The sequence below is a fragment of the Podarcis melisellensis genome (assembly GCF_964234715.1).
Source record: "Podarcis melisellensis genome assembly, chromosome: 16".
Lineage (NCBI taxonomy): Eukaryota > Metazoa > Chordata > Lepidosauria > Squamata > Lacertidae > Podarcis > Podarcis melisellensis.
In genome coordinates this window covers 37,881,127-37,898,488 of record NC_138533.1, presented here as the reverse complement: position 1 = coordinate 37,898,488, position 17,362 = coordinate 37,881,127, and the positions used below count along the sequence as shown (strand labels likewise).

At 44.5% G+C, this 17,362-nt stretch overlaps 1 protein-coding gene across 1 annotated transcript; it reads left to right on the top strand.

Moving 5' to 3' along the window:
- The first annotated feature begins 7,745 nt into the window (after positions 1-7,745).
- On the top strand, positions 7,746-11,441 carry SNRNP35 (small nuclear ribonucleoprotein U11/U12 subunit 35). Its single transcript, XM_081893501.1, has 2 exons — positions 7,746-7,973; positions 9,182-11,441. The coding sequence occupies exon 2, from the start codon at positions 9,287-9,289 to the stop codon at positions 10,028-10,030; it is 744 nt and encodes a 247-aa protein (XP_081749627.1). The 5' UTR covers positions 7,746-7,973; positions 9,182-9,286; the 3' UTR covers positions 10,031-11,441.
- Positions 11,442-17,362: the final 5,921 nt, after the last annotated feature.

Below are 17,362 nucleotides of genomic sequence, written 5' to 3'. Positions count from 1 at the left end.
ATGTTTTTTGCTGATTTCTGCTTTTTTTTTGAGCGGCCATGAAGGGAGATGGCAAGGCACCACCAATGGCAAGGCAGGCCACATCAGTCACCTGAGACACTTGATCCATATTACCCAATAAAAAGAACTATTTGACACCCTAGAGATCTTTGGGCTCAGTAAAAGAAGGTTTTGTAATGTGTTGGGCTTAGAAAAACCTGATTCTTTATTCTGATTTAGCAAAATGTATATACTACTTTTAAAATACATATATAAAAAATATCTAAGTAGTTTACGTGAAATGGTATAAAATTACTGTGAACTGCCCTGAGTTCTTCAGATGAAGGGCAGTACACAAATTAAATAAGTAAGTAAGTAAGTAAGTAAGTAAGTAAGTAAATTTAAGTTAATTAAATTAAATTAAATTAAAATAGATTTTAAAATCAGCTGGGTTTTAAAACACACACACACACACGTATATAATAAAATTACATTTCTAAGTTGGGTTGCCTAAACAAAAAAGTGTTTAGCAGGCGCTGGGAATAGTACAACGAAGACGCCTGCCTAATAATAATAATAATAATAATAATAATAATAATTGTGGCATCTGAATATAGACTGCATTTTTAATCAAGACTTATATTGGCTTATATCTTGATCAGGTTCCTAAATTAAATGGGCTTAGATTTTCAAAGGTTTCATGCCAGGCAGAAAAAAACCTTGGCAAGAGGTTTTCTCCTAAGACAAGAGGGCCCCATTGATTTATAGTAGAAAAACAATTCTCAAAGTTATAAAAAAAAGGGGAAATTACATATGCTGCCCCAAGGCTGAAAAAACACTATTAAGAATGGGTAAATAGTAAAATAATACCAATGTGCCTCCCAGTAAAATGAGCCATATCTTCTTCCTAAGGTTGAAAGGCCAAGAGCAGTGAAAAAGACAACTGACTTGGCTGGAGAAGAAGCTTCTTTTTACTTTATTTTTAGGCTGGAAAGAGGGGTGAAAGGAGGGGTGTACACAGAAGAGGTTTCTTTTTAAAAGCTGTTTTTTACTGAGTTCCTTCCTTTTTACTTTGAGAAGCTTTATTCTTTTAAAAGGCTACCTATGATAATGTATGAAATATAATAGCTTAAATATATTGGCTTAAATGTAATTATGCAAAGGATTTAAGAAATGCTAGATTCATAGAGTCATATTGCAATAGGAGACCAGAGGGGCAAATGAGCCTAGCCCCCCCTTGCCAGACAGGAGACGCCATCGAACACTTCTGATATATAGTTGTCAGGCATTTGTTTAGAAACCTTAAATGAAGGAAATCTTTCAATGTTGATGTGAACTCAAGATCCTTGACATCTGTTGAACATAAAAATGTAAGATTAAACATTTGTTTTAGAAGGCAATAGGGCAAGAGGTGAGCTGGTAATTAAGATTCCATGTAAGATATATTATTACTTATATGTCAAATATATAGCTCTTTGTCTCCCTTATAAGGATAGGAGGATATGGGTGTATCTTTTTGTGATTAGTTATAGCAATCAGCCAATAGGAAATCCAACCAGGCTGATTGAACAGAGGCAGCCCCAGGAGGAGCAAAGGGGGCTGGATTAAGGGAATATAAGTGCTGGCCATAATGGCAGGAGGCAGGCCAGAGCTTGGTAACCATATACCACTGAGCCTCTCATTTATTTGTCTGACAAATAAATTATTATTTTAATTTCTCTGTTGCTGCGTTGAATATTTCATTCCAGCTAAGCGTTAACCACAAGCAGGGTGCTACATTTTATGGTGCCTGCGACTCGGATAAGTGGTCTGCTGGAACGCAGCCCCTTCGCCCTATTGGACAGGGTACAAGAGAGAGGATCTCTAAACTGCTTCCCAGCGCGCACTGGTAAATTTTTCCAGGGGGAATGCAGAAGTCTCGTCTGTCTGATACCCTGCCCACTGACGGCGACGGACCGGGGGGGACCAGAGAAATAAACAGGCAACCAGCTAAGGGTAAGTGCACTAAGGGGTTTTGGCCCTCCAATTAATTGGGAGGAAGAGAAGTCCTGATCAAACTTCTGCGTCTCAGTAAAGGGGAACTGAGTACGCTAGGTGGCTGGGTACATCAGATGGTGATCTGGTGTAGGGCAAAGGGAAGATTGGGAGGTAGAGTGTGGTTGAAGTATCTAGTGCATTGCATGTGTGAGAAAGTACAATGTGTAGCTGACCTAAGTGTGGAGTGAGTACTACTTCGTTTCCCAGTAAGGCGTGTGTGTGAGTGACTGAGTGGATACTTCACAGGGCCATACAATGGGAGTTGGGGGTTCAAAGGGGGAAATACACCTCTTGAATGTATGTTAAATAATTTTAAGAAAGCCTTCTCAGGGGCATATGGAGTCAAAATGACGCCAGAGCGCTTGAGAACGTTATGTGAATTAGGGTAGCCAAAACAAATTACTGGATGGCCATCCCAGGGAACCTTTGATATAAATTTAGTAAGCAAACTTTGGTCTAACATCACCAAAGAAACTGGAGGGTGCCCAGAACAATTTTCATATATAGATTCCTGGCTGAGCACATTAAATAAAAAAAATCCTCCATGGATAAGGGAATGCAAAGTCCAACGATGCAAATTATTGGCTGTAAAAGCCGAAGCTAGGAAAGGAATCTTGCCAAATAAACTTAAACCCATTTTTGAGGGACCAGAGGAAGAGGTGCTTCCACCTCCACCCTATGCTCCACAACGAAGGGAGTCTAATCCAAACACTCCACCAGTTGTAACCCCAAGGCAAGAAACTGGAATGAATAATGGGAGTGGAGTCACAGAGCTTGATTCCTTGATAGATTATGATAAATATCTTCAGGAGGCATTGGAGTCCTATAATGAAGCCCAAGCAGAAGTGGTTATTCCACCTGTGAGTCCCAGTAGAACTCCATCTACAGTCTCTTTTAGTGGAACAACTGATTGCCTACCCCAAACCCCTGTACATCCAAGTCCTAGAGAATTATTACAGAAGTTACAGGGAGACCTTAATCGGTCAGCAAGCAATACAGCCAGGCGTATAAAGCTGCTAAAAGAACGCCTTGGGACAAATACCATCCCCTATGATTTGAGGCCCCTAGAGCAAAGTGAAGAAAAAGGTCACGTAGTAGCCCCTCTTAGAAGAGTATTTGATGCACTTGAGGAGCCTGTGCTGGTTAATGGGCAACCTGGACCACGGCCACCTCGAACTTCGACCCTGCAATGTATTCCATTCACAACTACAGATCTGATGAATTGGAAAACACCCCATCTTTCGCAGAAAAACCTCAGGCTATGATGGACTTGGTGACCTCAATAGTAATAGTCCTATTTGGACAGATTGTCGCCAGCTCCTGAATACTCTTTTCACCACTGAGGAAAGGAGAGACATAATTGAAAAGGCACAGATATATTTGCGTGAGCAGGCCAGAGTGGGAAATATTTATAATATTGACCATCATCTCCAGGACAACTTTCCCTTGGAAGATCCTAATTGGGATCCAAACAATGCAATTCACCTGGCCAGGCTTACTACCTACCGCCAGACGCTTGTGCAAGGCATCTGCAGGGCATGCCAGAAGCCCACTAATATGTCTAAAGCAGGGGTGTCAAACTCAAATTCATCGGGGGGCCGCATCAACAGTTTGGTCACCCTCAAAGGGTCGGTTGTATCTGTAGGACTATGTGTCCACTCTTTATTTGTATGGTGCATGTATGGGGACATATTTATACTACTGCTGGCATTATATCACTCCGTTTCTCCTCTCTTCTACAATGGGAATAACCATGGCCTACCTCCTAGGATTGTTGTGAGATCACATTAAGTGTGTGCAGTCGGGTACTGCTGCTGCAAGGCTGAAAACAAGAAACCAGCTCCCTAAAATACAAGCTGGCAATAGCCCATTATGTGGGTCAGAGGCGGCTCTGGTGCAAGTTCAGCTTTTCTGCGGAGCTCAGAGAGGCATTTGCCACCCTAACCCACCACGCTCCGTTGGCCCCAGTGTCTGTTGCGTGTGCCCCCGGGGGGGGGGGATGATTGCCACGAGGCTTCCGGCAGGTGCTTCACCCAGGAGGGAGAGGGCCCAGCCTGCCTCCATCTCTTACGGCCCTGCACCCCAGGGACCAGGCCGGGCTGTGCCAAGCCTGCAAAGGAAAAGCACAGGCTGCTTTAATATCCCCATGTGCTTGCTGACCCATAACACTGTTTCGTGTTCGGTGCGCACCCACAAAAAGACTTAAGTTGTCACCTTTTGAGCTCCTGTATGGGAGGCCGCCCTCCTTTGTTCAGGATATTCCAACTGACCTCAAACAAATAGGAGACCATGTGACACAGGGACAAGTGCAATCTCTCCCGTGTTTTTGTCTCTCTCCCGTGTTTGTTTGTTTTTTTTTCTTAACAGGTGGGCCCTCAAGCACACGCCGTGCAGCATTGCCAAGCCGATTCATCAGCTCCAGACTGGCATAGCATATGGGTGAAAGAGTGGAAACGTGATCCACTTGCACCTAAGTGGCGTGGACCTTACACCGTCCTGCTCTCTATTCTAACAGCGGTGAAGGTAGCTGAGGTGACCCCCTGGATTCATCACTCTCGTTTAAAGAAGTCTGAAGGCAGTTGGACATGCAAAGGTGACCCCTCTAATCCTTTAAAACTGACTCTCTCCAAAAACCCCTGTATCTAGCCCTACCGGGAGCGGGTTAGGTCACGGGCAACATTTGACGACCGGCCTGCTGCAGCCACAACCTGGAAGCTGGCTGACCTGCGCACGCCTGAAGCTTGAGGAGCGTCTAAACCAGCAATTGTGAACGGGAAGATTCTCTTATACAATTGATTGACTGCCCCCTTGTGGAACAATTATAAGTGATATTACACATTGGGGATCCTTGGGATATATGTTTTGGTCTTGGTGGTTCCCCATTTCTGTCACTGGGGGAATTATATTGGGACTAATAATTATTTGCTATCACAATAAGGTAATCTTTTGTGGAAGGAATGCATATGCTAGACATCAACATGATTTTATTATTAATCCTGATCCCTTGGGAAGGGGAAGGGTCCATGAATCTGACCAAATTTGCTAAATATGGATTCCGCCATGACCACAATATGTGGGTAGGCTTAGCTGAGATGATAGCCAATGTTGCAAATAGGACTAATTGCCTTGTTTGCTCTCTTGGGCCAGATGATTCAGAGGGAGGTATGCCCTTATTACCAATACCATTAAGTGCCATTGGTATGGTAAGCGAAATGCCACACCAAACAGAAGTACAGAATTTCCCCGGTTGGAACTCAACTAAACCAATACGAGTTATACCTGTGCAAGGGGAAATCTGTGTGCATAAATCATCAGATGCAGCTGACCCTACCATGATAGGCTCTTCTCATTGCCACTATACTTGGGATTATATTAAGAATAGTCAAACCTGGGCAAACGGTACTACGTATCGAACTCGGAATACCTTGCCCTGTGCACCTCCTTTTATTTATGCATGGAAAGTGGTGTGGAACATAACTGTGACAGAAAAAGGCAATCTAACATACTGCACTGTGAACTCTCTACCTCTTTTGATATTTTCGCCTTCTGTACTCCAAGTACCAAAAACCTCAGACCCGATGGTTGTGGTGGATATGTGGAGAATGGGCATACAAGAAACTCCCTTCCAAATGGAGTGGGACTTGTTTCCTGGGATGGGTATTACCACCAATGTGGATTATGCCCACTAGTTCAGCTAAGCGAACACGAAGGAATGCTGATATTTCTCGTATAGCAGGAGGAAGTACCCAAAGTTGGAGCGGTACTGATGATTGGCCGCCAGAGCGCATTATAGCCTATTATGATCCTGCCTCCTGGAATCCTGGTGAGCTCATACAAGGGGCACGGGATCCTATTTATAAACTAAATAGAATAATTCGATTGCAAGCAGTAGTGGAACTTGTAACCAATGCAACGGCCCAGAGTTTGAGACTTATTGCACAACAGTTGGATGAAAGTAGAGCCGCCATTATGCAGCTGAAAATGGGAATGGATTATGTACTTGCCAGGCAGGGAGGCCTATGTGGAGTCTTGAACTTGACAGGGAATGCCTGTTGCTTTAACATTTCTGATAATGGTGAGGCAATCCGTGTGTTGGCTACAAAGATGGAGAATATAGCACATGTCCAAGTATAAACATGGGAAGGATGGGATATGGGATGGCTCACCAATTGGTTACCTAATGTTGCGGGACTCAAAGGGATATTATTGTCTTGCTTGTTTTTCTTGACGGTAGTAATAATGGTTTTATGTATGGTGCCATGTATCATCTCATGTTTTAGAAGTACAATTAGCAAGATGATTTCGAATGAAACTCTACCTCATATCATGGCCCTATACAGAGCTTTACCTCAGGAATATGATGATCAAGCTATCAAGGACGCTTGGTAAGCAAGGTCCTTGAGCTTGAAAGGGGGGAATGTGGCATCTGAATATAGACTGCATTTTTAATCAAGACTTATATTGGCTTATATCTTGATCAGGTTCCTAAATTAAATGGGCTTAGATTTTCAAAGGTTTCATGCCAGGCAGAAAAAAACCTTGGCAAGAGGTTTTCTCCTAAGACAAGAGGGCCCCATTGATTTATAGTAGAAAAACAATTCTCAAAGTTATAAAAAAAAGGGGAAATTACATATGCTGCCCCAAGGCTGAAAAAACACTATTAAGAATGGGTAAATAGTAAAATAATACCAATGTGCCTCCCAGTAAAATGAGCCATATCTTCTTCCTAAGGTTGAAAGGCCAAGAGCAGTGAAAAAGACAACTGACTTGGCTGGAGAAGAAGCTTCTTTTTACTTTATTTTTAGGCTGGAAAGAGGGGTGAAAGGAGGGGTGTACACAGAAGAGGTTTCTTTTTAAAAGCTGTTTTTTACTGAGTTCCTTCCTTTTTACTTTGAGAAGCTTTATTCTTTTAAAAGGCTACCTATGATAATGTATGAAATATAATAGCTTAAATATATTGGCTTAAATGTAATTATGCAAAGGATTTAAGAAATGCTAGATTCATAGAGTCATATTGCAATAGGAGACCAGAGGGGCAAATGAGCCTAGCCCCCCCTTGCCAGACAGGAGACGCCATCGAACACTTCTGATATATAGTTGTCAGGCATTTGTTTAGAAACCTTAAATGAAGGAAATCTTTCAATGTTGATGTGAACTCAAGATCCTTGACATCTGTTGAACATAAAAATGTAAGATTAAACATTTGTTTTAGAAGGCAATAGGGCAAGAGGTGAGCTGGTAATTAAGATTCCATGTAAGATATATTATTACTTATATGTCAAATATATAGCTCTTTGTCTCCCTTATAAGGATAGGAGGATATGGGTGTATCTTTTTGTGATTAGTTATAGCAATCAGCCAATAGGAAATCCAACCAGGCTGATTGAACAGAGGCAGCCCCAGGAGGAGCAAAGGGGGCTGGATTAAGGGAATATAAGTGCTGGCCATAATGGCAGGAGGCAGGCCAGAGCTTGGTAACCATATACCACTGAGCCTCTCATTTATTTGTCTGACAAATAAATTATTATTTTAATTTCTCTGTTGCTGCGTTGAATATTTCATTCCAGCTAAGCGTTAACCACAAGCAGGGTGCTACATAATAATAATAATAATAATAATAATAATACATAACTTTCAAGGCATAATAGGAGAGTGCTGAGGTAAACTCAGGTGTAACGCGCGACCTCTGCCGCCAGGGGGAGCCGCGGATACCGCGACAGGCCAAACGTGTTTCCGGTTCCTGCCCCGCAGATTCGCGCCGGGCTACTGGGGAATTTCTTTTGGCGCGTCCGGGCCGCGGAGCCTTTGAAAATTCACAAACCAACCAACAAGTATTCAGATCCATCGCTCTTCTTGCCAGGTCCACGGAATCTAGTGGTGGCGAATGAGCCGCTGCCAATGAGAAGCCGCCTTGCGAACTGCCTGCCTGGGGGGCTCCGCCTTGTTTCCTCTGGCAGGTGAGGATTTTCCCCTTGGGAAAAAGGAATAATTGGGCGGGGGGGGGGGGCGGCGTTGGCTGCTGGCTGTGCAGGCCCTTCTCGGGGGGGGGGGGAGATCCTGGGCTGCCAGCGGATCAGAGAGAAGCAGCTTGCTTTGCTTCTGCAAGTTTTCCTTTTTTAAAAATAATAATAATTTTTTATTAACAAACCAATCAAATCATATTAATTCCACATTATATCAATACATACTAAATTCAAAATATTTAACTGATTTATTTTTTATTTTTTTTGTTGGGGGTACCCATGCTTCGAGCTCAGAAAATTTTCCATTAGGAGACTCGCCTCCTGCTTCCTGGCCTCTGGGGCTTTGCAAGGCAGGCTGCCTTGTGACAGACCCACGCACACAAAAGGTTAGGCAGAAGTTCCACGTGGTGTTAAATCTCCGGATTGTTCAAGCAGAATATTCCTGCACTGGATGCGCAGCTAGCATTTAAAACGCACGGCTCTCCCACCAAAGAATCCTGAGAACTAGTTTGTCAAGGGTAACCCCAGGGTTACTTTTTTGGGGTGGGGAGCCGTGTGCTTTTGTTGTGTGGTGCGCATACAACCCAAGTCCGTGGGTCTCTACATCTGGGCTCCGACCCACATCAGTTCTCCAGGATCTGAGGCAGAGGTCCGCCCCATCTCCTGCTCCTCAGTCTCCTATGGGAGTTTTCACAGGGGGTTGTTTGCTGCTGTGGCAGCACAAGGTCCTTTGATTCCTTTCTGCTGAGCAGTGCTGAATCATCTGCAAGGAAGGGAGAGGGAGGTGGGACGAATGAGAGTCCAGTGCGGTGGAGTGGTCAGAGGGTCATACTAGGACCCAAGAGAGACGAGGGTTCAAAGCTGTGCAGAATAGCTGGGAAAATCCACTCAGATGGGTGGGGTATTATTATTATTATTATTACATTATTATTATTATTATTATTATTACTCTCCTCGCTGGGTGACCTTGGACCACTCACTGCCTCTTAGCCTTTTGGAGAAAAAGGTGAGATTTAAAAACTGCAATAAATAAATACAATACATGAAATTAAGAATGGGAAGAGAAGGATGGTTGTGGAGGAGGGCAATAAGTCAGATCTCTCACCTCCCCGAATTAAATTTTTAAAAATGGAATGAGGAATGTGACAGTAATACAAATATAGTCCTGTAGCAAACCAACACTGGCTTGTTTTACATTACAGGTAAGAGGTGTGCTAAATATCATAGATTTTTTTAAAAAAGAGGAGGCACAAACGGAAACAGGAACCCTGAAATCTGGAATGCACTAAAGGCTGCCCCTGCAGACAATGAACGAGTGGACGGCCATTGCAAAAGAATATGATCCCCTCAAAGCTGGGAGCATTGATGGTACGGATGAAGAGCCTCATGACCGGGCTGTTTGGAGGGCCATGACGGCACGGTATGTCCCCAACCGAGGCGTTTCAGGGGACCCTCACCTCACGCTGTTTGTGGCCAGACTCAACTTGCAAACCACAGAAGAGAAGTTAAGGGAAGTCTTTTCTCGGTACGGAGACATCTGGAAGATCCGCTTGGTTCGAGACCTAGTCACTGGCTTCTCCAAGGGCTATGCGTTCGTTGAGTTCAAAGAGGAGCGTGCCCTTGTGAAAGCTTACCGAGATGCCAACAAGCTGGTTATTGACCAGCGTGAGGTATTTGTGGACTTTGAGCTGGAGAGGACCCTTAAAGGGTGGATCCCTCGGAGGCTTGGGGGCGGCTTTGGGGGCAAGAAGGAGTCAGGGCAGTTGCGGTTTGGCGGCAGGGACAGGCCCTTCCGGAAGCCCATAAATTTGCCTGCCATGAAAAGTGAGTTTTACGGGGAAGGACAGGCGGAAAAAAGAGAAAGAGGTTGGTCCAGGGACTGGAAAACGAGGAACAGAGACCAGAGGCGCTCCGAACGGGAGTGGTCGCGAGGATGGGGAGAGAGAGATGGAGCGCGGCACTCCAGAGAGGAACGGAGCAGAGGCAGAGAGAGGAGAGATCGAAGTCGGGACCGCAGCTCAAAGAAGCAAAGAGATGAAGACAGGCACTGATGGGCCGCTCCCTTCCAGTGCTATGCAGCCACAGAACACCAGTGGATTATGGGAAATTTTGGGCCCATCTTCAAAAGCAAACTGAGACAAAGCCTGGATAACTGGCTCGTAAGCTTCAAAACAGTGGGGTGTTTTCATCATCACGCTCCACTGCACACTTAATGGGTTTTCCTGTATGGTGTTGCAGGTTTTGATGAAATTGTTTAGTCATCTTGCTCACTCTTCTACACCACCCTGTCCAAGCTTTTTGGTGCATATGACCAGTGATGCACAACATACGTGGAATTCTAACAACAGAGCAGAGAAAGGAAAGCTCAATTTGACTAAGGGGAATGTAATAATTCACAGGGCAGGGGGAAAGGAGGGTCTGCAGTGTAAAGGCAGGGAGGGTGGGTGAGGAGAGGGATTTTAGAGAAGCAAGAAAAGGGGCCAGATAGAAGGTTGCTAAACAAGAGATAAAGAGTAGGCCAGAGGTGCTTAACTTGTGTCCTTTGAGATGCTGCTGGACTGCATTTCCCATCATCCCCAGACAGCTTGGCCAACGGTTAGGGCTGATGGAAGTTGTAGTGCAGCAAGACCTGGTGAACTGAGACAGGCAGTGGGTTGAGGAGCATGTGGTTCAGTGGGATGAGAAAAGCAGACACTAAGGAGAAACAAGGGTAGGCTGGGAGGGCTCTCCTGTAGGCCTTTGAGGTGGGAGTGAAATAGAGCAGCAAGACTGTGGACTGGGATAGGGAACCTGGGACCCTCCAGATGTTGCTGGACTACAGCTCCCATCATTCTTGACCACTGGCCGTGCTAGTTGGAGTCCAATGGTGTCAGGAGAGGCACCAGGTTCCACCAACCTGGGCCTAGGACGTAGGACTGGATTTCTTGTATCAATTTGGATTAAGGAGCCAAACCTTTGCCTGAGGTCCGTGGCTTATAGAAGATGCAAAAACAGACAACCTCTTGTTAATCCAGAAATAGTTTATTTAGAATATTAAAAAGATCTAGTGTTAACATAGCCCTATACCCACCCATTCCCTCCAAACATGCTGTTTATTGCCTTTTTACCTTACAGTACCCTGAATCTTTATTAAAGATACACATTCACTCCTTTTGCATATCACACAGTTGTGTGCTAAGCCTTATCAGACAATTGCATTAAGGGATTGCTCAAGTCTGTGACACTTAGCGAGATGTTAGCGCCTTGCTAGGAACTGAAAGCACATTGGCAACCCCTGTAATATGGGATTGATATGGCATGGAGACTTGTGGCTTGTTTTGATGGTGGTTCTTCTGGGGTTTTTTATTTGCCCTGCACACCTTTGAAATGCGCCCTTGGGAGCATGGTTGGGTTTGAATCCAGCCTTTGGGTTAAAAGTGTTTCCCAAGCCCTCCCGTAGTGTAATAAATTATGCAAAACAAGCATCTTTGCTGTGTTTATTCAGGTTGTTGCATCTGTGTGCATGTGATAAAGAGCAAAAATAAAAACAACCCCCCTTTTAAAATTATAGGACTATGGGGAAACTCAATTTCAGCAACACTTAAGCATGTAAAATATTAACAAGGATTTCCATTATTGCATTCATGCTATAGTCCAAAGTGGCTGGTGTCCATTAGGACAGGTAGGCTGTAAAGCAGGAGGCCAACAGGAGGTGGAGCCAGAGCCAATGAAAGGGTGGAACTAACCATAGTTTTGTCTCCATTCTCCCTGCTAAGTCAGCGCCATCTCCCTGGCCTGGTCTTAAGAAGGCAGGCAGCTGGCAGCTGCTGAGGGCAGACTGAGATTGGTGGGGCAATGCCCCATTTGCCCTAATAGAGAAGCCTCCACTGTACACACAGTTCCAGTGATGACCTCACGGACAGAAGGCAGCTGCTGCTGCTGATGTTGCTGCACAGGTCAAGTTCTTGGGATACACCGGTCTGCCTCTGTTCACAGAGCCATGGAAAATGGACGAGCTGCATATTTGGGGCAGCTCTCTCCACTTCTTCACAAGCAGTCGGAGAACAAGAAATAGCAAACAGAGTTTAAAAAAAGAGCTACATGCCCAAAAGCTTTTAAATACAATCCGAAACCTAATCTGTATTAGGAGCAACAAAAAATGCTTTCCAGTTTTCCAAAATACTTCTAATTTAAGAAGAACTGGGGAGGGAAGAAAAATCAAAGAATTGTAAGAGTTCGAAGGGACCACAAAGGTCATCTAGTCCAACCCCTTGCAGTGCAGGAATCTTTTGCCCAACATGGGTCTTGAACCCACAACCCTGAGATTAAGAGTCTCATGCTCTACTGACTGGCATGATGTTAAAGTCCTGAAATCCACAGCTTGTGGCAGCCGGGAGGAATTGTACACTCGACTTGAAAACTTCAGGCTTATAGGGCAGCCTTGTAAATAAATAAATTCACAAAATTTACTAACCCGCACATAATTTTTTTAGGTTCCTAAAGGGTTAATATATTCCGCTGACCACTCCTCTGTATCAAGCTTGGAAACACAGGCTAGCATCTTAGCAAGCTCTTAGGAAATATACAGGTTTGTGGGGTGGGGTTTATTCTGCTATGGCTACCATAGAAACCCAATGGGCTAGTGGTGGAGGAACCATGATCTGTCCTTGTCCTCCTCCAGCCCACTAACTTGCTCGCAATGTCTTGTGTCATATGGCTACAAAGCAAGTTGGTAAATAATACAGGGTTGCTCTCAGGCTTTAGCATTGTGTAGTATTTTATCTCTTCCTCTGCCCTGCTTTGTTTAGCATCTAGCTCATGGAAGAACTCTGGGGAACTCAAAAGCAGGCTCATAACATGACATTTTCGCTGGTTCTGATAAAACAAGCCTGGGGATCCTGTGGGAGTGGGAGACTCGGTCTACAACTTTCATTATCCCTGGTCGCTGGCCGTGCTAGAAGGGACTGGTGAGAACTAAGAGTCTCACTATATCTGAAGAGCCATCTATTCCCCATCCATGCAATAAAGGGATTCTGCCTATTGGAGTAGTATTTTTAGTAGATCAGCACAACTACCCACAATGTTTAGCTATAACAATGTCAAGTGATGGCAACCAGACGCAATGAAGCAATAGTTGTCAGTGGTCAGTTTTTGCCAGGCTTCTCCATCTTTTGCAGCTGTACAAGAAACATAAATTTGGGAGGCAAAGGCCCTGCCCCAATCGTTGCTTCTGAATTTTGGAAGAACTTTAGCTGCATGGCCTGACATGAAGTAACTGAACATTTAACTGCAAATCTGCTATCAAGTAGCCCAGCTCTTAGCTTGCCTGCAGCCTGGACTAAGCCTATTTACTCAGAGGTTAAATGGGATGTGCATCCTGTGCATGAAGGATTTTAGTTTACCTGAGAAGCAAGTCCCTTTGAGAATCCAAGGGGAACTGCCTTTGCTTACAGGTGTTTGGGATCAGTTGGGTTTGCTTACATTAGAGAAATCTCAGTCATCCCCTAAACCCGTTTTTAAAATTCAGTATTAAAAGCTGCCATATGCCAAGTCATACCACTGGTCCATCTATCCCCATACAGGCTACTGGGAATGGCATAAGCTCTGTGAGCTGAAGACTCTCCCGGCCTTGAGTTCTTTTACAGTAGAGAACCCAGTTCTTTTAAGGGGCACTTTAGTACAGTGGTACCTTGGTTTGCATACGTTTTGGATTACAAACATGTCAAACCCAGAAGTGCATGTCCTGGTTTGCAACCTTTTTTTGGTATTGCAACCCATTTTGGATTACAAACAAATTATTTTTGGAGGGCCCATTGGCAAAAGCGTGCCTATGGTTACAACCTGTTTTGGTTTACAAACAGACCTCCGGAACAGATTATGGTTGTAAACCAAGGTACCACTGTAATTCCAAAATATACATTAGAACAAAACAATACATTTATTATACCAACCAAAATGTGGACGAAATAACTGTGCTCACAAGCTTCTGAGTTCCTGAGAACTCTGCATCAGGCTAGATGCAATTGGAGGATTCAAAAGCTTTGCATGCTATTTTGTGACACAGCTAAGAATGGACCCACTGAAACTAAGGTAAAGGTACCCCTGCCCGTACGGGCCAGTCTTGACAAACTCTAGGGTTGTGCGCTCATCTCACTCTATAGGCCGGGAGCCAGTGCTGTCCGCAGACACTTCCGGGTCACGTGGCTAGCGTGACAAGCTGCATCTGGCGAGCCAGCGCAGCACACGGAACACCGTTTACCTTCCCGCTGGTAAGCGGTCCCTATTTATCTACTTGCACCCGGGGGTGCTTTCGAACTGCTAGGTTGGCAGGCGCTGGGACCGAACAACGGGAGCGCACCCCGCCGCGGGGATTCAAACCGCCGACCATGCGATCGGCAAGTCCTAGGCGCTGAGGTTTTACCCACAGCGCCACTCGCGTCCCTTCTACTGAAACTAAAGAACACAACTAATTTAAATGGGCCCACTCTTGAGTTTAATTCAGTTGAATACCACCCATTTTGGTTGGTTTAGTGAAGGTATTGCCTTAATTCAGCCTTCACTGACCTGGTGCAGATGTTGTTCAACTGCAACTCCCATCTGAAGGAATCTAGTCCAACAGAATCTGCCAGGCATCAGGTCAGTGCAGGCTGCGCTGAAATGACTGGAATGAGTGTCCCTCCTTAAATTTACAAACACTTGCCTTAAACAGGCTTATTCCCAACAGGAAAAGATTTGTTTTGGCCACATAAATGGCTTCTTTAAGGATTAGGTGGGTCCAGGCAACACCAGGCCCTGTTCCAAGAAGACGGTCTTTCACATGAGATAGGAACTCTTCCAGCTGGAAGAACACTGTAAGTAAAAACCCTTACAGCTGAATTGCAGGGCTGTTAGTGACAGTGGCAGCTCTAGAGATACTTGGAGTGTCCACACCACGTAAAAACAGTGGCCAAGAAGTCTTACCAATACTACCAGCCTCCCTTTATATATAGATAGAGTACTGTGATAATCAGAGGCCACCAGAAAGAAATCTTGGTTTGCTTTTTCCGCAACCAAATTAAGACAGGAATTATCAGAGTTAAAGTGATTTTTTAGCTCAAAGGTCATCCGGCTAAGTTCTGCTGAGGAAAGGCCCATTGACATTCATGGACCCAAGTTAGTCACGTTCATTATTTTCAGTGGTCTACTCTGCATATGATCAACACCAGATACAACCCTATGCTAGTTTGTTTCCATGTTCTGGAATGGCAAGCGTTTTTTAAAAAGTATTTTATACACTGGCCCTGCTATTTAGAGAAGATCCACTATGCTATTAGTATTCTACATATGCTATTAGCCCAATGCTGAGAACCATAAATGTAATTGTTATCTATTTAGCACATATGTATAACTCAGAAAAATGCTTGAAAATTTTTGATAACCTTTACAACAGTCCACAATGGATTTGCGGTCCAGAATTTTTTATCCCTGTATTGTAGATGTGAGGCTGAGGGACTAGCAGCTTGGTTAAGGCCACTAAGTTGTGAAGGGGAGGTCTGAACAGGGGACCATCCAGCGCAAACTCTTAGCTAATGTGCTGTGTGGAGGAGAAGGGTCTTCGCACAAACCCCTGCATTATCTCCAATGAATATGTGAGGGGGGAGCAGAAATCTGGCAGTTAGCTACTACAACTGACCAACAATGAACCAACCAATCAAGTTCCCACTGAGTTTGGGGTGGGGGGAGCCCTACACACACATGACATGATTCCATTTCATAGCAAACACAGGTGATGAGCGACAGCATGAATGGAGCCAAAATGAGATTGCTGAGAAACAAGAGGGAGGTAACAATACACTCTGGGAAACCCAGAGGTTTGCAAAAGTACAAGAAAACATCCTCCCTCTCTTTTTTTGAAGAGCTCCTGCCTGCCTATTAAATAAAGCCCAGTGAGGATGGAGCAGGCTTACCAGCCTCGGAATGTTGAATACCAATTGGAAAAGTAATATGGAAAATGGTAGGATGAGGAGGGACCTTCTTGGAGGAAATGACTGGCTGGAACCTTGATCAGGAACACTCCTGCTGGGAGTGGGGGATACACGGCAACATTTTGTCGCCAGTTTCATTTGTTCTCACTATAATGCCAAATGGGTGGCCTGCCAGGGTTGGGGGCACGGCTATTGGCCACATAAGCATCCATGGGACCTCATAGGTATGAACTGACTCCTTCATCACACACTTATTTTAAGCATGGGGTAGGCAGGAGATTGCATGGAGACTTCTTACATCAACTTTGAAAATATATTCCCTGACCTTGCCAAATGGCACAAAAAGCCTTGGAGGGAGGCATAGGTGAAAAAACTCAGACACAAGCACAGTGTGGCAGTTTGACAGCCCTGTCGTCACATCGATAGATCATGAACCATGTGGCAAAACCACCTCAGGCACAGCCCTACTGTGAGCAGGGTCCCCAGCGCTGATCACTCAAGGGGCACATTTAAAGCCATATCATACCCCTTTAAACAGTCATGGCAATAACTACTCTAGGGTGCTGCGAGTTGTTACAAGAGAGTTGTTATGAGATGTCTATTCCTGACACGGAGCTACAATTCCCAGAATGGTTTAGCAATAAATCCTCCTTCGCAGGAAGTCTGAAAATTATAGCTCTGTGAAGGGGTCAGGGGTCTCCTAGCAGCTCTCAGCACCCGTAGCCCATTAGCTCCCAGAATTCTTGAGGAGGACACTACTTTAAACATTTAGTGTGCAGCAGGCTCCATATAGGCAGAATTTGTTTCAAAACTTACTTTTGTTCCCAAGGCTATTGAAGAGACAACACCTGTGTTTTCTGTAGAAGAGACTGCCCTCCCAATGACAGAGGGGGAAGAGGTTAGAATACAAGGAGGAATTTTTAAAAGGGTTAGCATAAATTTCAGATGTTTAGTTTCCATTAATACATCAGAAAATTCATAGCAAAAATGCAAGGCACCATCACCTTGTACACCATGCTTTAGGCACTATAAATAACAAACCAAAAATAATAATACATAGTCCTGATCCATTTGGAAGGCGATCCAATTCCAGTATGTTGCATTAGTCTTTTTCCACCATGGATTCATTCCTGCAAAAGGAAGGTCCTGCTTCAGCTGCAAACAGGACTTGCATGACAGCTATGACTAGACGCCACTTCTCTAGAACAATCATTAGAGGAAGATGACGGCTGAATGATCATGACGAAGTTCCCTTCCCCAATAAACTGGGCAAGGGGAGTCTTCAGACGTTAGCAGGAACTTGAATGCAACTCTTCAGCAACAACATAGATCTCTTTTTTTGGTTTAAAGTGAACTTGTGTTAAGTGAAGTGAATGCAAGCTTTCAAAAACAACCCACAGGCTTGTTAAATTAGCACACAGCAACGACCCTGCAGGGTGG

What these genes read in the sequence shown, in the direction of transcription:
- SNRNP35 (XM_081893501.1), top strand. Translation starts at nt 9,287, where the DNA reads ATGAACGAGTGGACGGCCATTGCAAAAGAATATGATCCCCTCAAAGCT.